General features: G+C 37.4%; 1 protein-coding gene across 1 annotated transcript; it reads right to left on the reverse strand.

Annotated features, from left to right (window-relative positions):
- Window positions 1-881: 881 nt before the first annotated feature.
- LOC127879835 (uncharacterized) lies at window positions 882-11,384 on the reverse strand. The gene is made up of 4 exons (XM_052426882.1): window positions 11,366-11,384; window positions 7,346-7,439; window positions 3,920-4,013; window positions 882-2,579 (listed from the first exon to the last, which is right to left on the reverse strand). Exons 2-4 carry the CDS (start codon window positions 7,400-7,402, stop codon window positions 1,591-1,593), a joined length of 1,140 nt encoding a protein of 379 aa, XP_052282842.1. The 5' UTR covers window positions 7,403-7,439; window positions 11,366-11,384; the 3' UTR covers window positions 882-1,590.
- Between the last annotated feature and the right edge of the window lie 11,796 nt (window positions 11,385-23,180).

Raw genomic sequence — 23,180 nt, forward strand, 5'->3', positions numbered from 1 at the left:
TAATAAATGCTTAAAATTCAAATAGTAATTGCGAGTCGTTGAGCACCTTTCTTAATTATGTTTTGTGCCATTTAAAGATATAAAATGTTAAAGTTTTGTTTTGAAATTGAGATATTAATAAAATAAACACGCTTTCAATGAGTTCTTATTTTCGTAGTTAAAAATGCATTTCTCCAAGATTAACAAATAAGCGGTTTGCTATATGTAGACTCTGATAGTGCTATTAAATCCGATGATGTTAAATCCCAATTGCAGCGGGAATAAACGCAAAGTTTCTCATATAAAAATTATAAATAATTATGTTTTACCTAAAAGTGTAATATGTGCCGATACTTGACGCACATACATTAAGCCCCGGCTAGCTTGTGCGAGGTTCATTGATTTCACCTCTGCATGCCTGACTTCACGGGTAATTGGTGGAATAACTTTCCGTAAATTATGCAAGAGTCATTGTTTAGAAGGTTTGTGTGATTATGAAGATATTTAAACCAGGTTTTATTTTCTGTTGCATTAATCATAATGAAAACCAAGTCTAACCAACTACTCGCACTGCACGATAAACTAAAAAAAAACATTGCGTACTTGTGTTAACGTGGATGTCGACGGAGATTAAAGGTATTAACCGGTCAAGCCCTATTTGCATAAAAAAGTATTGCATGTTGGACTTTAACATCAAGCTTGATGTGTGCAACGTGATTCTTCCGCGCGACACACGTCTCTTATAGGCAAACGTTTTTGAGAACTTTTATTCTACCGGTAAACCCTTTAATTATCGGGGAAGGTACGGTTCGGACAAGTTTTGGGACAGACAGACAGACATACGGACTTACCGACGGAACAGTTGGATTATAATACAGCAAGCCCGCCTCCATATACCTATGCAGAGGTATAACAACTTTATAAAGCAATAACACATCATTAACATGCCGGATGAATTATGATAAATTCTTCTCATAATGACTTAAAGCGTTGAATCTCACATTAATTAAAAACACGCCAGTGTATCCGGTTAATACAGTGGATGGTACACGGGCTTCCCACATCGGTTTCAATACAGTGGATGGTACACGGGCTTCCCACATCGGTTTCAATACAGTGGATGGTACACGGGCTTCCCACATCGGTTTCAATACAGTGGATGGTACACGGGCTTCCCACATCGGTTTCAATACCCACTCGTGGCGCATATGAGTCTGGTTGTTGGTAACCATACCGGAAATATATGGTTTCCTCTGGGTATTCCGGACCCCCCCCCCCCCCCACACACACACACACAAACCTACAACACAAACCGAAAGACAAATAGAATATATTTAGTTTTAAAACTAGTTAGAATAGCCGGTTAATGCTGAGATAATGAACAATGTTTCATACTTTCGTGAGACGATATAATTAAATAGCTAGGAGTGAGTGGACACACACCGCTTAAGGACCTCGTTAACATGCACGCACACACGCATGCACCCCCCCCCCCCCAAACACACACACACACATATACAATATCAATTCATGTAAGTCAGGGTTTTGTTTGTATTTTGGTGTCCATTCTTTAAAACAACAACATCATAGTGTGCTCACTATGCTTAAATGCTAATACTTTTTATATGAAGGTACAACGCGCTCGATATGCTTTAGGGACACACCAAAGGGATTCCACAACTTTTGAAGGGGCCCATACGACTGCTCCCACAAATGTTCCGTGAATGTAAAAGGGCTACGTTTTCGGTAAAAGCCTCTACGTTTGAGATCTACGCATGCGCGTTGTTCTATATTCGACAGTTGCTTAAACCGTTTACAAATAGAAACATACGCGATATGACTAGCTTCAAAATGATTGTTCAATGTATCTAGAAAATATACAGTATTCGGAATATATATTCCGTCGTCTTCTTCTTCTTTGATGTTTCCCTTGAAAAAATAAGGGGATAAACTTCCGGTCACTTTAAGAGTTTTGTACAGATGACCAGCAGCGACGTTCGCGTACTTTAAAAACTCTGACGTCACGAACATAGGGCCAGCCACGTCGACGTTGGTATACATGGCGCGCGATAAATGCAGGTTGTCTAGCATCTGTTTCATGAACGGATGCTTCGGACGGCACATGATGATGGCGTTGTTCATGAAATACGGCATCTTGTTTTTAAACGCGCTCTGTTCGAACGGCTCCGTGGGTAGTATACACGCGTATTTGACCATGGCTCTGTCTAACGACCGGAAGCAGTTAACGTCGAGATCAGCGTAAACGCCGCCGAACTCGTAGAGAACGATGTAACGCAGTGCGTCCGCGCGGTTGATATTGTCACGGTAGCTGTCCCACGTCTCCAGCAGGTTAGGGCGGCGCTCTTTAATGAGCTTCCGGGCGCTCTCATCAGTCCACAGGAAGTACTCCCAGGTCGGATTGTGGTCCATGAACGACCGGATGTTGCTCGCATACTTGGCCGGAACGTACTCGGTGCGGTACGTCTGGTGGAGGATGTGGGGGATACGCGGGCGCTGTCCGGCAACCGTTGGGAAATCCTCCGTCACTTCCGGTTGAAAACTGAGGAAATCGTCCTCGTTTATGTCTTCAGGTAAAGCGACTGAAACAAGCCCGAAACAAAGTTATTGGCATCAAATAAATTATGTCAATATCTGTCCGGTTGACGACGTTAACGCGAGTGAATGTCTCCGACATTTAACGACGAGCAATTTATTTTAACAAAATATCCGAAAAACAAGACGCCAGAAAAAGCTAAAAATTCCTTAAACAGTTCATATAGTCAAATGTATCGATAAATCCACATATATGCTTTGCTTTGTTGCACGGTTATACCTTCTCGACGTCTGCATATCGATTTATTTTTTGATTGTAAGGACAGATTTATTAGAAAAAAAGATATCCGCCGAAATTTATGACATAAAACATCTTACAATCACTTATACTATATAACCCTATTACACTAAGTACAAGCACATCAGGGAGGTGTTTGTCCTCAGAAAATTCCGATAGTTGTAAATGAACGCTGGTGTGTCACCGCCGCGTAGGCAATTCATTTAGAGTTAACCATCCTTCCATGGTCATGCTATTTGTTTTCTTTGCATGCACGCGGCAGTATCACCATGCCCATAATGTTTTCTGTGGGTGTAAACTTCGATCTCTTAGCGTTAGTGCGGCGATCAACGGCGACGTCATAGCGTCTACACTACGTGTGGGGCGTGTCTTACACAACACTAATGCGACCTTGTGGTTTGCAATACAACTGTACTGCGGCCGAAACGCGACAGAAACATGATATGATCATAGGGAATAAGATACCGAAAACGCGATGTGAAAACCTCGGGGTTTAATGGTATCTATGAACCAAGTACAGTATAAGCTTTCCCGCGATTACTCTAGTAGGTCTGTACTACAGTATATGCTTTCCCGCGATTACTCTAGTAGGTCTGTACTACAGTATATGCTTTCCCGCGATTACTCTCGTAGGTCTGTATTACAGTATATGCTTTCCCGCGATTACTCTAGTAGGTCTGTACTAAATACTACTTCTGCAGAGCAAGAGTCTCTGTGAGAAAACAGTTAGTTCATGGAAACCCTGAAATACGTTTGCGCCTCTATTGCGCTCCTAGTTTCTTATTCCAAAGGATCTTATAGACGAAGGTCCTCTGACATTCTTCTCATTGCTGATGCGTACGTGACGTCCTCAGGACGATCCTATTGGCGTTCTATAGAACGAAAACCCCGCCATTTACTATGAGCATGTTCAAAATTGTCGACATTCGGTTGCAACCTTTAACTTTCTCGGCGTTGTGACGCCATCTGCGTGCGTGTTCTAACGACGACCCCGCGGCCAAATATGGCAATCCTGTGTCGCCGTTAGAACATAGTAAGAACACCAGTTAAGATAAATAAATATAAGTTATAAATTGAAATTTAACGTACAATGGAAGAGATATCCAGACACCATATGCCCGACGAACGCCAGTCCGACAATAATCCATAGCCAGCGCAGTATCAAGCCCCGACGACGGCGAATCTGAAACACAAAATCACGTATTAGCCACGCACTGGGAAAACGCGGTTAAATGAATATGCATTAAGTGCCATCCCAGATTAGTTTTTGCAGTCCACACAGGCTAATCAGGGATGAATTATGCGTGTATGGTATTTTGTGTTTAAAGAATGTCTCTTCTTGGCGAATACCCATTTGAGGCGGAAAGAGTACCAGGCTGCACTTGCTTATCTGGGGTGACACTTAACGCTCTTGCTGTAAACCCCCGTTTTCCCAGAGCGAGGTTAACATATTTCAACAAAGCAATCACATTTGAACATAAGTATCCGTATTTTAGCATACCAATCACATTTGAATATAATTATTCATATTTGAACAAAGCAATCACATTTGAACATAAGTATTCATATTTGAGCGTACCAATCACATTTGAACATAGGTATTCAAATTTGAGCATACCAATCACATTTGAACATAGGTATTTATATTTGAGCATACCAATCACATTTGAACATATGTATTCATATTTGAGCATACCAATCACATTTGAACATAGGTATTCGTATTTGAGCATACCAATCATATTTGAAAATATGTATCCATATTTGAGCATACCAATCACATTTGAACATATGTATTCATATTTGAGCATACCAATCACATTTGAACATAGGGATTCATATTTGAGCATACCAATCACATTTGAACATATGTATTCATATTTGAGCATACCAATCACATTTGAACATAGGTATTCATATTTGAGCATACCAATCACATTTGAACATAGGTATCCATATTTGAGCATACCAATCACATTTGAACATACTTAAGCAATCACATTTAACAAAGCAATCGTATTAGAAATTATCACCACATTCAAGCATTGCGAGTACATTTGAAGATACAAATCACATCTGAACACATTAATCACTTATCACAATAAATCACAATAACAGTAGCTTTATGATGATGCGAATTGTCAACGCCTCGATATTGCCATACAAATTCGCTTCTATGTGTTCACGAGCGTCAAACTTTGGTTTTCAATACCGAACTTTGGTTTCAAACAAAGTGCGGAACAACAGTGCCCTCTGATTATACAATAGCGAGCAACTGTAGTGCCTTCAACGTTTTTTATTATTCGTGATGGCATTATTATCTATACACATTTACAGTTTATCAAATAAACTTACACTGGGGTTAGTTTTAGCCAATAACAGGATATAATAGCATTTTAAAAGAGCTTATTACTTATGTTATGATCTTCATATCTATGACTTGATAAAATAGCATTTTATTAGTTTCCAGAATAAATTATCTGTATGCGCAAGAGACGTGGAATTCACCGGAAAAACTCGTTCATTCATAAATGTAAAGTTATCATGGTAATTTGACTTGAATCCGTCACTTGATTTATGATACCCAATGTAAATGTTTTCAGAAAATATCTTATGTTTTTGTGACGGTGACGTGGAATCCAACGCAAAAATGCGCCGATACAGACATGAAACGTTAAACAAAGACCTATATAATACTTTGACACATAATTATTGATAGATCTTTGCGTTATAACTCGCAAGCGTTTAAGTTGCGCTATAGTACCTTTTATCTAATTTAATACGCAATACGTGTAATTGAACTCAATAATTCGCTAAAGAATGCATGAAATGGTATACCATTGCTTTGAATCTGCCAATTGTGTTATAATATTCAATTGCATTTGTTTCTAGAAAATCGAACTTAAAGCGAGTTACGCGGAATCTATTGCAACCATGTGTCAATTCGTACATATCACGCTATAATACAGACTTGAATTTGTCTCTTGCGTTAATGATGTTAATTCATCGTCAATTTAGTTCACATAGAAATGCTTTGTATGATACCCAATTTTATCTGTTAACATACTCCTGCAATGTTTATTCCCAGTTACAATTTGTACAATTTAGCAACTGCTAAGCGTAATATACACACATAACTCTTGAAAATACTCAATAAAAACTTCTTATCATATATCATAATCATTGATATTAATATTATTTACCTTTCCTTGTTTAGCCATTTATAAATGCATTTAATCATCATAGAATAACTTTTATTCTAACAAATACATATACATATATACACAGTTGAAATAGACCTTTATGGTCCTTGTTCAACATATTTCACATATCACATATCATGATGTAATATTCATATCAGTGTATTGATCACTATCATCTTATCACTATGCACAACTAATTAAACGTACATTTGTTGTCAATGATTTACAATGATAAGTAATACTCTTCGCTGTATACATATACATATATACACAATTGAAATAGACCTATATGTTCCTTATTCAACACATATCACATATTTATATCCGAATTATTCGGTCTGGTTGATTAAATCACTTCCAACACTTAGCAGGGGAAGCCCAGTAATGAAGATACTATTACATTTCTGCTAATGACTTCGTAAATCAAATCGAAAATTCATAACGAACAAACTATTGTTAGCCTGCAGCCCATACCGACACATTTTATTGATGGGTTAAACCGCAAGAAATAGTGTCTCTGTCTTTTATTAACAAAATAGTGGAGATTTCCTAAACTTTCATATATACCGTATAAAACAAAAAGTATTTGAAATTGTTTAAAAATCTAATGCCGTTGAGCTTTCGGCATCATTTCTTCGGAACTGTTATTTTACCTCGCGCATTTTTTATTCATCATCATTATATAAGGATATATTGTGCCACAAAAAAACGAGCATTTTGTATCTCGTAAAACCTATGTTACCATACCACATTTAGCGTTGAACATTTGGCTATTGCTATAAGGAAATTTGATTTTTTATGTGTTTATTTTATTTTTTCGAAATATTGTACGAACTTATTGTTGATTTTGAGTATACATTTTATGCTACTTTAATTTTTTAATATAGAAATGTCCATACCCACTTGCTTTAAGTTTGTTTCAAAAAACATCTCCTAAACAGGATAATACCTGGTCATCCCAACTTCGTTGCGTTAACGTTTAACTTATAGTTAGTCAACACTTTAATAAGGATTACATAAAATTTCCTACATTTCACTTATACCCATTCGACGCAATAATAAGGATAAAGGCACGTTACTAAGTCTGCCTTATACTTACTGAACAATTTATAAGGGTCACAGAAAAGTTCTTACGTTTTACCTATACTTAATTAACACTAAAATAAGTATCAGAGTATTGTTCCTTATGATCGAACATTCTATCTGGAATACCAAAAAGGATTAAGATTGAGAACAAAAAAGTAGGATCGGTCGGAACAGTTGAAACAAATTTAACTCGCGATAACAAGAACTACTTTACAAGATGGCTTACCGAAATGAGTGAGGGCCATCGCAGTTGGATAAGGGTCGATCCGAGTTTTAATCTCATACTTCCATATGGGCTCCAACTGGGCTTTATTTTTTCCCTGAATAAAAAGAAAAAAAGTTACCAATGATTGTATTTGCATTACACGCTTTATATCGAATCTGAGCTCCGATGCGTGTGAATTAAACGTCTAAGGCCAAAGACCCATCTTGCAATAGCCGCGAATCTGGTAAACATAAAAATGTCATTAAGCATGTCTGTGTGCATTCTATTATGCAAGTCCATATGACTAATCAACCGAAAGCCCATATGGGTCTCTCTACGCGAGGAAATGCGTGCTCCAATCAAACAATTTTATCCTTTCAAGAATGCCTGTACGGGTACCCAGCAAATAATCTAACATATGTTATTAACGGTTTAATAACGGATTGTCCTTATAAGTATGCGACAAGCCAACTAATGTTTATCATTCTACATGAAGCAATCACATAAGAACCCGATATGTCTTCGGCAAGTCAACTTAAAAAGGTCCAGAAAACAAATTTAGTTGAGGTCGAAATGATCTCGACCTCTTTTATAAATATTACTTTCAGAACTCAAATTCAGCAAATTGAGGCATATGATATTTTCATTCTATCCATTGAAGCCTGAACATACATTCAAATTGTCCAGAATGTATTATTAATAATGAACAAGGGAGCAATAATGCGCTCACATTATTGCAATCTAGGACAGAGCCAATCTCTGACAGTAATGCTTCCTGCATCAAACATATGAGTCGCGTTCTGAGAAAACAGGGCATAGTGCATGTGCGTAAAGTGTCGTCCCAGATAAGCCTGTGCAGTCCGCACAGGCTAATCATTGACGACATTTTCCGCCTTAACTGGATTTTCGTGTAGAAGATACTTCCTTTAAACGAAAAATACCATAAAAGCGGAAACTGTCGTCCCTGATTAGCCTGTGCGAACTGGGACGACACTTTACGCACATGCATTATGACCAGTTTTATCAGAACGCGACTCATATATTTTACTTGTTGTTGATGATAACTGATGAGTGTGATAGAATGATTGTCTGACAAACACTTGACTTCGACTGAGACCCTATGTTTACAGCCAAATGTACAAGTTTGATCAAATAAGAAACAAAGTGAAATATCCGCAACAGTGTTCTCTGTAAAAAAATCTTTCTTGAAAACAAGGGGACAATTTCTGGTTTGTTTATAGGCCTAGGCCTTTTTGGATTATCTTTAAATCTTGTGCATTCATGTGATTTGCATTTTTTTCTCAAATCAAATCAAACTCGAAACTTGATCCCGAAATGTCCGAGGCCTTTCTTTTGTATCGATACAGGCATAATAACTATGCTGTTCGTGTTCCATTCAGACCCACTGTCAATACGTCCCCACATTTGAAAGGCAAACACAAGCTTCATTATGATTGCCTCCCACATGGAGACTATTGCGTCCGTCGATCAATTCATGCATGTTTCTCTCATACAAGGGGCAAACATGCTCATTTGTTTGACTGATGTCTGACAGAAACACCACAATAAACACCACAATAAATACAAAATGAGACGTCAAATGAGCATGGTTATAATTATCAAACTATTTTTTATTTAATGGTTTTTTTTTTGTTTTATTCCGATATTAAAAATGTAAGCCAATATTCATCGGAAATGCATGCAGGTTAAAACTAATACTGCGAGAATAAACTGCCATTTCATCTCCTTACACGTAACGATTCACTCAGGCGTATAATTATTTCATAATAATCATCACGCACCATGGAACACGTGTTTAGTATTCTTTCTCAGACAGACCTTAGTTTAAGTGTAATTGGTAAAAGAACGAAAAACACTATTGCCAAACATAACATACATCGGGACGAATTTGTTAACATGTAGTAAGGCTTTTAAACATAACAGGCACACTGCGAATGTCTTTATTTTTTTTATTCAAAGTATTATCCTACGTTGTTTTAACTTGTCAAATTCGCCTACGAGCTTTTTTCTAACATGAGGCTTCGAATCAATTACGCCATTTGGTAAAAACCAAAGGTTTCAATAAATTGCGAATTTTATAGTGACGTAGAAATCAACTTTATACACACAACCATGGGATCTATGAACTGATATTATTGTCAAAGTATCGATGCTACTACGGAGAGTTTTTAATCAGGATGTTGGAAAACTTTATAACTGAAGATACATTGGAACTCCATTTTTTTCAAATACAAATTTCTTATACGGGTTCGATCAACATGATTCCATCGCACACGAGATTATTACATTTTACTAACACAAGTTAAACAAGCAATATTACAACTAAGATGTTGAGAATTACGTGGTTTTGTAGAAGAAAAAGAAACGTGCACTTACATATACATAAACTATACCTACAAAAACAAGCAAAATCCGAGTTAATAGTTCACGTTAAAACGCACAAATTACTAAACTTGTTCTCTGTTAACGATTAAATCTATATTTTGTTTGGTATAACTGAATCATTCGATTTTGGCCGTTACAAAAGAGACGTATTGGGTTACACTGACGGGGTGTTCAACGGAATGTTCATACAAAGCTCAGCTCTACAACCCGTTACTCGTTAAAAAAGACCTTGAATGATAATATACGTGTCGGATTTCCAATGTCTATGACGGTTTACTACAATATTGATTACCCTTCTCACGTGACACTACGTGAACTGATAACTCACAGATAACATAAACATGCAATGGTGAATTATAGTCAATTTAAAAAAAACGTGTGTATGGAATAATTTAGTAAACGCCGTGCATTAAAAATACCAAACATAATCTGAGAACATAGACGTAAACTTTATTTAATGAATTGTTTTATATTGAACTGATCTATGAGTACTGTGGCGTCCGTCAGGATGGGTTTATTGGGTTTTCAGTGTATTATATTCAACAAGACTGGTGGCAGTTTAAATAATATGTTTATTTAGTAGGTTAAACATGCTCTTTCCAATAAAGACAAGTTTGGGTGGACACTTTCTCGAAAATACGTTTCAAGTTATTGATAGTTACCCAAGATGTTTTACTCACTTTACTGCCCAGTCAAGTGGAGCCACCAAGATGGAAGTTGTGCTGACAATTTTGAAATCTACCGCCCTTATATACTTCCTCAAAAGTGCCCACGTGACCTTAACTGACCAATGACCATATGACAGCCTGCTAGCATCATCCCAATCAGCCAATAGGATTCTGACAGCTCGTAAAATCAACCAATCACAATCTGTCAGCCTGAGCTGTCAGAATCCACCATGATGCTGGCAATTTCGGCGTCCTAGCGGCCATGACAGGTCAGATTTATTTATAACATTTACATACAAATGCATAAATATGGCCTGTCTATAAACAACAGGAACAAATGGAAACAGTTAATGTCATACTTGGTTTTCTATTCATGCACTTTATAATTCGTTGGAAAAGTAATGGAAAAGAAATGGATTATAGTGTTAAAGTGATGTAAACAATGGACATAGCCAGCCTTACGTGAAAAACGAGGTAAGTGCAATTATTACTATTATTATCATCATCATCATCATTATTATCATCTTCGTCATCATTAATGTTAGTATAATTATAAGTAGTATCACCATGAAAACTGCATTCCACGTAAGTATAACCCTTAAGCAAATAGGCGTATAATGACCGGACTGGGTCATTACACTCGCCCCACCTTTCAAAAATTAAAATTCTCCCGAATGTTTGGTATGATAGGATAGCTCAAAAGCAGAAATTGCTTATATACTGCAATTCAAACGTATGTAAGTATTAACATTAATTAACAAAACGAGCAAACACATTCGAAACAATGGGTAAAAAAAAAGTTATTATCCAGTGCATAACTTCCACACCATACCATTACACCGTAAATATTGACACACGGTAAATAAGTTTCATTAAGATACTCATATCTTAAAAGGCTTCACTTTGCATCAAATGACTGCACACTACACAACCATTCTCTGATTTACCTTCACAATTAATTACTAACCCAGTAGCGTAATTACAGTAAATCCATAGTTAAGCTTGCATTGCACGGACAATCAAAATATTTGTTTTCACTGGAACAGTAATAACACTATAATTTTTAAAAAAGTACGTAACATTCCAACTTTAAATTCAAAATAATTTGTTGATACGTTTACAAATTACTGATTATACTTTAACAATTATCAAGATTTAAAGTTCACACGTATAACACATAATAACACATGTTAAGTTACTCCCCTGTTTCATGAAGTTTACATTAGAAAAATGATCAAATGAACTAGATACATAAACACTCAATTGAGTCAATAAACATTAAATCAATAATCAAATACAACACATTTGTACATCAAAACAAATCTAGTTCACGTAACAGAAACTATTTGTTTTCATACGACAATATATGTCAGTCAATGTCCAGACGCCGTATACACGTTTAAATATCGTTAGTTGTAGCCTATTACACCGGAAATTACGTAACAAATGAATTTTCTGAAAAATATTCGTTCCAAAGTAAGAAACACGTGTGGTTTCAATATAAATTAATTAAAATGCAATACTTCTGAAGTAACTAAAGTTTTACTTCTTAGTTTTATATTCAAAGTTATTGTGTCGTCCAAGTGAAATGATGAGCATTGTCGTACACGGTGAAGTATGAATTTATTGTCAAGCTTTTTATTTTAAAGTTATTTACCGAGTTTCTTGTATTACAAATATTAATTAATTTTAAAGTGAACGAATTGTTTATTATTGTTTGGTTTGAAATAAAATATTCAAATCGTTCATACGCTGAGCTATAAATTTTCTTAATAACTTATAATTAAATGTATTGTTGCAGATTTAAAACGTCACGATCAGAAGAGTAAAATCACAACACAATCATCAGTGGACTGCCATGGACTGAAATTATTGGAGCCCATCATGGACAACATCCGGGTACCGCGTCATCTAGGAACATCAGTGGATTACATCATGGACCACATCCGGGTACTGCATCATGGACCAACATCAGGGATAACGTCATGGACCAACATCAGGGGATTTCAAACGCAATGGAATGTCCTTGCATGCTTACATGATTTTGTCATTTGAGGTGTCCCGCATCATTGAAGCACACTCTATCATATGCAACCATTTAATATCGCATGGCACTTTTCCTAGGGCGATTTCCCTCAGTTTGACATAGATTGCATGACACGAAAGCATACTGGTGTCCACTGGCGCCCTCGGGCTCAGGCTCCTGGGCAAAACGAGAAGTTGAACATAGCCAACAATGCAACTCGTTCCATCTTCAATGGACACCCCCTAGCCTTCAGTATTGACATGGCTTGAAACTCTGCATCCATTAATTTTAGATCAGCTGACCATCCTTTCCAACCACTGGGAGGGCATTTAAAGTTTGGTTCAAGGAATGTTACTGCCTTATCCTGGTCCCACTCTCTCCGGGCTGGAGGAAACAAAGGCATGGCGCCCATGGCAAGCAGTTTCTTGGCTCTTATTTGGTTTGATGTTGTTTGGGGAAGACTTGGCACCAGAAATTCTGAGTTCTCACTGGAAATATTCTCAGTTGGTCTTGAATGATTAATGAAGGCCTTGATGGGGGTCTTAATCGACCTTGAAACCTAAACGCAGGCTGCAGGTTGTGATGTTACACTCGAGATGTGTGGCACCGAAGACACGGAAGAAGACGAAGTTGCAACAGGCACGACGGAGTGGCCGGCGAGAGAATCGTCTGCAGAGGCGGTCTGGATTAGAAGCTGTCCTGGGTAGCCCATTATGTCTTCAAACGCAGAAGGAGCTGTGATCTCAACTTCATCCAAAAGTGGAGTTTAGCCACCTGACAAATCATCCGATACCAAGACGAAAGATGGGACATGGTTGAATTTGATTGAAGTGATGTGCTCAACCCAAACTCCTATTTCTCGAGCGACTTTTTCTTTGGAGTCCCTATCTGCATCCATAGGATTGGTAAATTCGTCAAAGGGACTGTGTGGCAGTGGCAGCTGAGCCAGCCTTTTGGCCAAACGTCTCAGGATTAGTGGATGGTTAAATATGTCATCAGACAATTTCAAAGAAAATGACTGATTGTCAAATTGTCCTTCAACAGTAGAAGATCCATGTTTAATGGAAATATGAGAGACCGACAGGCTGCTGGAAGGGTTCTTTGACCCTGAAGAAATAGTTCGTCAAAAGCTGCTGTCAGTTGAACGTGATGGTCCATAAACACTAACGAAATCATCCTGGAAGATTGCTAAGCAAGCCATCTCCCTGACATGGAACGCTGTCTCCGGAACATTTGTGTCGGGATGCACAGAAAGGATGTGGCGTTTAAGATCATTTCCACGACAAATGGTTACATTAAAAAATGGGCACGCCACTCCCAAGACGCTGATGTCCCGTCTCTACATGCCTCTCAAATTGGCGTTTAGTTGCCAACGTGGCAAGGCACAACCAACAATTTCGATGTTTCATTCTGTAAATTCCAGAAAGTTATAACAGTTTACAAGTTTGGAATTTAATACTTAATATGTGTTTTCTTATTCATTTTATCTTCATGAAAAGAGTTGGAGTCATTTATATATTACACTCCAATAATTCAAAAATATGTGTTCTGCACAAAGAGTTTTACTAATGTCTGAATATTTGAATATCAATAATGTTCTGTTCAAAGTGCATGTTATTGTGAATATAACTATAGTTCAACATATCAAACTATGATATGCAAAAGACAGGTTTATTTGTTTCAGGTATCAACGAAAAGTGTCCACCACCCTCATCAAAAAGGCAACACGAGTACTTAAAGGTATCACGCATTACTTTTAAAATGACTTATTGCTTTCAATAACACTATTTTGAAACGTCTGCTCCAAATATATAAAACATCTTATTTATTCCACATAAATATGAAAGTATAAACGATATTGAATATGGTTGCGCAGGCCAATTCAACTATCAAAACATGTGATATATAACCCATATCACATACTATGGCGCCTTTAGCACGGACACCATAACTTCATGAACCACAAAGCTGATTCTATTTCGTCTAAAGAATTTCTGTCGTTCTTAAATGAGATATGTTGCGCATGCGCAAAGCAGTTTTTGTTGCGAGCGCTTCCGACGAAGCAGGTAAAAATTGTGAGTGTAAAATTCGATCGTAGATCGAAAAATACGTAATAAATACTAAAAACACTATTGCAGACGGAGTTTGCACATATTAATTTACATATAAACGCCGATAAACGTACAAAATAGTGCATTTTGTGACAAATAAACATACAAAATCGTATCAACACGTGGTGTTGAAAATACAAAATGGCCGACGCCATGACTAAATTGGCTGTGGAGGCACAGCCTGGAGAGAAATGTGACAAAAAGGCGAAAGGAAAGCAACTTGTTAAAAAAACAAGTGGACAAAGCAAATGAGTCTAACTCTTCCGAAGTTCAGGTTTTAGAAATTTTGATGACATTGCAAGGTACTTTAGAGAGACAATCCTCAAAGTTGAACGAGTTCAACGAGAGATTAAATAACATGGAACAGACTCAACAGTATGAGGAATACTGTGATGAATATGAAATGGATTGTGAGGATCAATCATAAATGATGGTAACGGAGGGTGACGGCCCTTCTGGATCAGAAAATGTCACTACAAAAAGATCGAATTCAGGCGATCCTGATCGTAACAATAATAATACCACTTCTGAAAGTCGGTTTCAGACAATGTCAAAACGATTCAAAGCGCATGAGGAATGCTCAGTCAATGTGGATGGAGTTCTTGCTCAAAACATATATGAACTTTTCGTTGAAGGCATCGATGATGGCCGATACACGGAATTGACTAAGGACGAGATAAATGCCCGCCCTGAAAATTGTCATGGGCTTGTTGTGGTGAAGTTGAATCAAATGATATGGGATGCAATATCCCCTATGGCTAGAACACGAGACAAGAAAATGCAAAATATTGAAACGTCCGTGATAAAATCAGCTGTGATCCTCACAAAAGTAGTCAACAAATTAGCAAGCATCGAAAAGGAAAGAAATGACAAATTTGGCACAATAATTGACGAGTGTAATGACTCACTGGCTTTACTTGGACACGCTAACAGACAGATAAATTTGACACGGAAAGATTTTTTGAGGCCTGAACTGAATGCTGAGTACAGTCACCTGTGTAATCACAGTAGACCTGTGACATCATATCTATTTGGTGACGATGTCTCTAAATCTGCCAGAGAATTGGAAGATTCAGCAAAAATCACCAACAAAATGTTTACATCTGGTAGACCATACAGAGGTGGATTTATGCGCAGAAGAGCCGGACGTGTTCCACGTTACGGTTTTAGAGGTGGCAGAGGACGTGCTTCCCGTGGAAGAGGTCAATTTTACTTTGACACGCAAACAAGCGCAGAGTCAAAAAACTTCACTCCCAGGGGGTCATCCAGGGGAGTAGCCAGGCAATGATCAATGTAAGTACATGTGTTATTGCTGGTAGATTAAAAAATTATGTTTCAGAATGGCGTAAATTGACTGATGACCCACAGATTATTGATATTGTTGAAAATTGCCATTTTGATATTAAAACAGAAATGTTATCAGAATTGTTCCATCAGAACTATCAATACAAATTTAATGAAAGAGAAAATCTTGCTGTCAACAATGAAATAAATAAATTGCTCCATCTAGGGGTTTTGAAAAAAGTTGAACCAGAAAATGGCCAAATTTTATCACCAATTTTTCTACGACCCAAGAAAAATGACGAATATAGAATGATATTGAATTTAAAGAAATTAAATAAGCACATTCCATATAAACATTTTAAAATGGATACCTTTGAAAAGGCTTTGACCTTGATAAATCCTGGTACTTTTATGGCATCAGTTGATTTGCGTCATGCATATTATTCAGTGACAATTGCTGAGGAACAGCAAAAATACTTTTGTTTCCAATGGAACAACAATATATATCAATATACATGTCTTCCCAATGGCATATCGGAAGGCCCTAGATTGTTCACAAAACTTCTTAAACCAGTATATGCTCAATTACGCAACATGGGACATGTAAACTCAGGATTCATAGATGATAGCTTACTATGTGGTGATACACAAGATGAGTGTAAGAAAAATGTATCAGATACTGTTAATCTTATGTCAAAGGTGGGTTTCATAATAAATGAAGAAAAATCTGTGTTTGAGCCATCTACAAAGATTGTTTTCTTAGGTAATATCATTGATTCATTAATAATATTATAAAAGCATGTAAAGAATTGGTATGTCTTTCACAAACAACTATTAGACAAGTTGCAAAAGTCATTGGATTAATTTTTGCCAGTTTTTCAGCTGTTGAATATGGCAAGTTGCATTATAGAAGCTTAGAAAAAGCCAAAATACTATCACTGAAACGAAACCAGGGAAATTACAATGCTTTAATGTTCATATCAGAGTGTATGAAACATGATATAATGTGGTGGATACAGGAATTACATAAACAAAAACGAACAATCTTAAGAAAAAATTCAGATATAAGGCTCTATACTGATGCATCTCTAGAAGGCTGGGGTGCAGTTTGCGAAGGTGTACATATTGGTGGTAGATGGTCAGACACAGAAAGGCAATTTCACATAAACAGCCTGGAGTTAAAAGCAATCCTGTTCGGTTTGAAGTCGTTTACGATCCAATTTTAAGATAAAAGTGTTCAAGTTTTTTCTGATAATTCCACAGCAGTAAGCTACATCACCAATATGGGTGGTATTAAATCTGAAGAATGCAATTTAATAGCTGTTCAAATTTGGAATTGGTGTATAGAAAACAACATATGGTTAACATGTTCCCATATTGCAGGGTCATTAAATTGTGAAGCAGACATAGCTTCCAGAAGTTTTAATGATAAATTGGAATGGAAATTACATTCCAAAATTTTTGCAAATATATGTAATATATGGGGAAAACCAGACATTGACCTGTTCGCAACCAGGTTAAATGCTCAAACATCCTGTTACTGTTCCTGGAAACCTGACCCAGAAGCACAATTCATAGATGCATTTTCTTGTAATTGGAACACATGGAATTGTGTTTATTTATTCCCTCCTTTCAGTTTGTTAGGAAGATGCATCCAGAAAGTCAGACAGGATCAGGCAACAGGCATTGTGATCGCACCGTTATGGCCAACTCAGACGTGGTTCCCACGGTTGATGGAAATTTTGGTGGATATACCAATTATAATCCTAAAACGGCACAAGTTACTTCAACTTCCATATCAAGACAAGGAACATCCACTGTGGAAAAAACTCAAGCTGATTGTATGCAAAGTGTCCGGGAAAGTTTTAGAAAACAAGGTATTTCAGAACAGTCTACCAACATACTTATGTGTTCCTGGAAAAGAGGAACAAAGAAACAGTACCAGGTATTCATATCAAGATGGTTTTGCTACTGTAGTGAAAGGCAAATCAATAAATTTTCTCCAAATGTGGCACAAGTGATTGAATTTCTAACTGAACAGTTTAACAATGGACTTGGTTATGACAGTTTAAATACAGCCAGAGGTGCATTGTCTTCTCTTGGTATTAATTATGAGGGATTCAGGATCGGATCACATCCTCTTATAATACGATACATGAAAGGAATTTTCACATTGAAGCCACCAAAACCAAAATATACAGCTATATGGGATGTTCAACCTGTGCTTAAATATTTGAGAAAACTTTCACCAGTAAAACACTTAAAATTAAAGGACTTAACTATGAAGCTTGCAATGCTTGTTGCCTTAACGAATGCTGCACGAGTTCAGTCGTTGCATTTTTTAACTGTTGAACATATAAAGAAGTTAAGAAATGAATTTGTTGTTCAGTTCTCTAGTTCGTTGAAACAAAACAGGCCTAACTATAATGTTTCATTTATGACTTTAAAGGCCTACCCTCCAGATAGGAGACTATGTGTATTTACCGTTTTAACAGAGTATTTGTGTCGCACAAGAAGTGCAAGAAACGCCAATGGTTGTAAACAGTTGTTTATTAGTTATGTTAAGCCTTACGATGCAGTCAGTAAGGACACCATATCACGATGGATTCGAGCTATCATGACGAGAGCTGGAATCGATGTTCAGGAATTCGGAGCTCATAGTGTAAGGAGTGCAGCAGTGTCTACAGCTCATGCAAATCATGTACCAATATCAACAATTCTTGACAAAGCAGGGTGGTCAAATGAAAGAACTTTTGCAAAGTTCTATTGTAAGAAGATACAAAGCACAGATAAATTTCAAGATGGTGTCTTGGGATAAAGAATGCTGATTAATAGGAAACAAGGTATGCCGTTGTTTATCACATTATTGCTTTGAAATCTCATTTAAGAACGACAGAAATTCTTTAGACGAAATAGAATTTAAAAATTAAACGAGACTTACCTTGGTTAAGTTGACGTTTAATTTCAATTCTATGAGTTATAGAATTGATGGAGGGCTTAAATCCACACACCCTCCCTGCAAACTAACTTCAAGGAAGTTTCAAATATGAAAATTTGACGATATTGTTCAATACATTACTTTCATTTTTAACTGGTAATATATTATAATAATGTGAGAAACATCGGGTTTTGGAAACTGCTTTGCGCATGCGCAACATATCTCATTTAAGCCCTCCATCAATTCTATAACTCATAGAATTGAAATTAAACGTCAACTTAACCAAGGTAAGTCTCGTTTAATTTTTAAATTCTCCAGCTTTTTCAGCAGCTCATAAACTGTATATTTGGATCAAACCGACACAATATAGTAATATACAAATCAATTCATTTTCACTTAATTCATTTATTTACTTGTTTTTGAATCTGCGCTTTACTAATTGCAGACTTTAGCAAACCAAGATGGAATATGGTTTCCTTTGTAGGGAATTAATCTGTCTATGTGATACACTTTTGGCTTTAACTTTGGTCCACTCTTTACCAAATACGTAATGTCATCTAATTTCCTTGTTATTACATATGGGCCTTTCCATTTACAGGTCAATTTCGAACAGACTCCAATTCGTCGAGTCGGGTTATACAACCAAACTGCTTGGCCGACCGAAAAATACCTCTTTCGCCTTGATGTCATAATGACGCTTCTGATAGGTTGTATTCTCGCGAAGAGCTTTTCTGGCAATTGTATGGCAGCTCACCAGGGACATCTGTAACTGACTGCAATATGACTTTGGATCACATGCATCATTTGAAGAATTTGGTGACCCGATTAATGTTTCTACCGGGAGGGTTACTTCACGTCCAAACATCATTTTGTTGGGAGTTACACCGGTACTACTGTGCACTGAAGCACGATAAGCCATGGTCAACTGTGGAAGGTACTCATCCCAACGCTGCTGGTCATTTTCACAATAAATGGCCAACATGGATTGAAGAGTTCTGTTAAATCGTTCTGGACAACCATTACTTTGGGGTCGTAGCGAACTGGTTGTAACTTTGTCGATGTGAAGAAAATCACAAACATCTATCTTGAAAAAGCTGTGAAGTGAAATGTGTTCCTTTATCGTTCAAAATTTGCTGAGGACAACCAAACCGACAAATGAAATTATTTACTAAAACATCAGCAATAGTTTTTGCTTCTTGGTTAGGCAGGGGATAAGCCTCAGTCCATTTTGTAAAATTATCCACTACTACCAAAATATATTTGTTGCCTTTCAGTGTTGTACTTAAAGGACTTAAAACGTCAATGGAAATTCTCTCCATGGGTTCACCATTAATATAATTTCTCATTGGGGCTTTCTGAGCTTTATTTGACTTTCGACATGCACACTTATCACATTTAGTGATATACTGATAAACATCCTCTTTCAAACCTGGCCAATAGAACGAGTGTTTAAGCCTATGTAAGGACTTTTCTAAACCCATGTGTCCAGCAGACGGAATGTCATGTGCATATTTAATAATTTCATCTCGTTTTGTTAACGGTACAAGAAGTAAATTTTGTTCGAGGCCAGTATCATTGTCTATGAAAATACAATACAATTATAGTTGATCAATGACTTTAAGTCTGTCCCACATGCGCCAAAGGGTTTTAAGAAAAGAGGTACCATCTGATATTTGATCCCATGCAGGCCTGTCCAATTAATTTGTCTTAGCATTAAGAATAGGACTAATATTTAGGTCATTTTGTTGGGCAACTAAAAGGTCATCTGGGGTCCAGCAATGTTTAACTATTTGTGTGTCTTGTTTTATTACTCTTAATGTTACACAGTTATTTTGGTTTATGATTAAATTATTATCACAATCACATTATTCAAATTCACTTGTCTTTCACAAACTTTGCATGGTCGTCTACAAAGAGCATCAGCATTTGTATGTTTAAGCCTTGGGCCGATGAACAACATCAAGGTCATATGTTTCTAATTCTTGTAGCCATCTGGCCATTTGACCAGACGGTGTTTTCAGCTTTTTGATCCAACTTACAGCCGAGTAATCAGTTCTAAGTAATGTTTTCTGGCCATATACGTAGGGGTGAAAAGTTCTTAAAGCTATTACGGCGGCCAATAGTTCTTTTCTAGTTGAACAATAAATTTGCTCACTTTTACTAAGACCTTTGCTCATATAAGCAATAACGCGTTCATGACCGTTTTGCGTCTGTGATAAAACACCACCAACTGCTAAGTCACTAGCATCACAATCTATTACGTATGGTAATCCCGTTATTGGATAAGCTAAAATAGGTGCGGACGTTAGCGCATGTTTTAATGTTTCAAATGCATTATTTGCGTTTGCGTAAAGAGGTCGAGCAAATTCTGCAAAACCTTCAACAAAACGTCTATAATACAAGGCAAGACCAAGAAAACTTCGCACTTCTTCGGCTGACTTTGGGACTTGCCAACTTTGGACTGCTTTTATTTTCTCCGGGTAAGTGGAAACTCCTTCCTCAGACACTATGTGGCATAAGAAAGTTATTTTATTTTGAAAGAAAGCACATTTGGATGGCTTTAATTTTAGATTGGAATCACTGAGTCTGTCGAAAATACGGGACAAACGTTCAATGCCTTCAGAGACAATGTTTGCTGGCGATGTTATATCATCCATGTACAGGAATAGCTCCACCCACTGCAAACCGCGTAAAACATCCTCCATGCAACGTTGAAAGGTTGATGGGGAATTTGCAAGGCAAAATGGCATACACACCCACTGGTACAATCCCAGTGATGTGGCAAATGCCGTCTTTTCTCGGTCCTCTTGCGCCATTTCAATTTGCCAGAAACCGAAACACACGTCCATTTGGCTGAACCGTTTCGCGCCAGCTAATGAATCTAAACAGGCATCTGTTCTAGGAAGAGGGTACGCGTCTTTAACGGTAACATCATTTAGTTGCCGGTAGTCGCAGCAAAACCTTACAGTCGAGTCCTTTTTTGTTACAATCACAACAGGGGAGGCCCAAGGACTTTTGGAGGGTTCAATGACATTCTGTTTGAGCTTTTTCTTAACTTCATTTCGCTCACCTTCCTGTTTTGCCAATGGTAATCGTCGCAATGGTTGTTTAATTGGTAGGGCCTGACCATTATTCATTCGATGTTGTACACGGTCACATTTTCCAAAGTCACTGGAATGTTTTGCAAAAACTGAACTGTATTTTAATAATAGTATTGCAAACTTATGACACTCTTCTTTGTTTAAAAATGTAGAACTTCTATCATAAAGATCTTTTAAATGCTCCGGCAAATCAGTTCTAGTGGGGTTTTCAACTTTATTTTCACTGGTTTGTGTCACTGATCGAACTTGAACTTCATTAAATAATTCTTGATCAATGTACGGTTCGCACGTGTCAACTGTTTGGTTTGCGTGTAAAGTTACAGGACTGTCGGAACAGTTTACATAATTAATTTTAATGTCACTATCATGTGTAGTTCACACACCAGGCAACATAAGACAGTGGGGATTTGCAGAGCCAATAAGTTCTGCCAGGGAGTATTTTGTCAGTTTTTCTTTATTAGAAATGCCGACTGATACAAAAGCTGCATAATTGGGCAGGAATTACAATTGTCCGGCGCACAATAACGCGACATGAAACAGATTTTTCAGAGCCCACAAAGCACGGGATCTCATTAAAATGGGTAACCAGTTTACCGCTTTTGTAATCAATAATTTCAACATACTTCAAGAGAAAATCCTGGCCGTATATGCCATCTTGCGAAATGTCACCAACTAAGACATCAATATTGAAATTAAAACCATTTAGTGTAACTTCTAAAACAGTTTGGCCATGACAGTTAGTTTGATTTGAACCGGCATCGAATACAGGGGTTGCAAATGAAGTTAATAAGTGTTTTGAAACCTTATGTATATTTTGATAAGCAGTACTTGATATAATGGAGCATGTTGCACCGGAGTCAATTAAAAATTCTACTTCTTGAACATCAAGTTTTCCAGACACGTAAAAACCATTGTCCCAAACTTTATCAGAAAAACTACCGGTGCGAAATACATTTCCAGCAGGCCGATTTCGATTGGATTCAGACGACGCAAGGCCTACTGGGTCGACCGCGAGCCGTTTCCCTGATTCAAATTTGCAGGAACGTTTCGAGAAACTTCGCCAAATGATTGACGTTCACGCTAGGGACAATTCCGGAAAAGATGCGTTTCCGAGCGGCACTTGAAACACTTACGCGACTCGCTCTTTGTTTTGGGTGACGGTTGCGTTGATCTTGCCAAAGACACGCTTTCAAGACGCTCCAGGCGGGAGTCGAGACCCTTAATGAGATCCGACAACTTCCGGTCTATGCCGTTGGTGTCTACGGCTCGAACACGGCTGGATCTTTGTTGACCATCCCCGAGGATCGACTCATATTTATCGA

The sequence above is a fragment of the Dreissena polymorpha genome, chromosome 4, assembly GCF_020536995.1.
Source record: "Dreissena polymorpha isolate Duluth1 chromosome 4, UMN_Dpol_1.0, whole genome shotgun sequence".
Taxonomy (NCBI): domain Eukaryota; kingdom Metazoa; phylum Mollusca; class Bivalvia; order Myida; family Dreissenidae; genus Dreissena; species Dreissena polymorpha.

Bases quoted from the DNA above. Each gene is read 5' to 3' on its own strand.
- LOC127879835 (XM_052426882.1), bottom strand. From the start codon at position 7,402: ATGAGATTAAAACTCGGATCGACCCTTATCCAACTGCGATGGCCCTCA. The intron at 4,014-7,345 runs GTAAGCCATCTT...TTTGTGTTTCAG, and splicing joins GATGGCCCTCACTCATTTCG to ATTCGCCGTCGTCGGGGCTT. The intron at 2,580-3,919 runs GTACGTTAAATT...GGCTTGTTTCAG, and splicing joins GTCTGGATATCTCTTCCATT to TCGCTTTACCTGAAGACATA.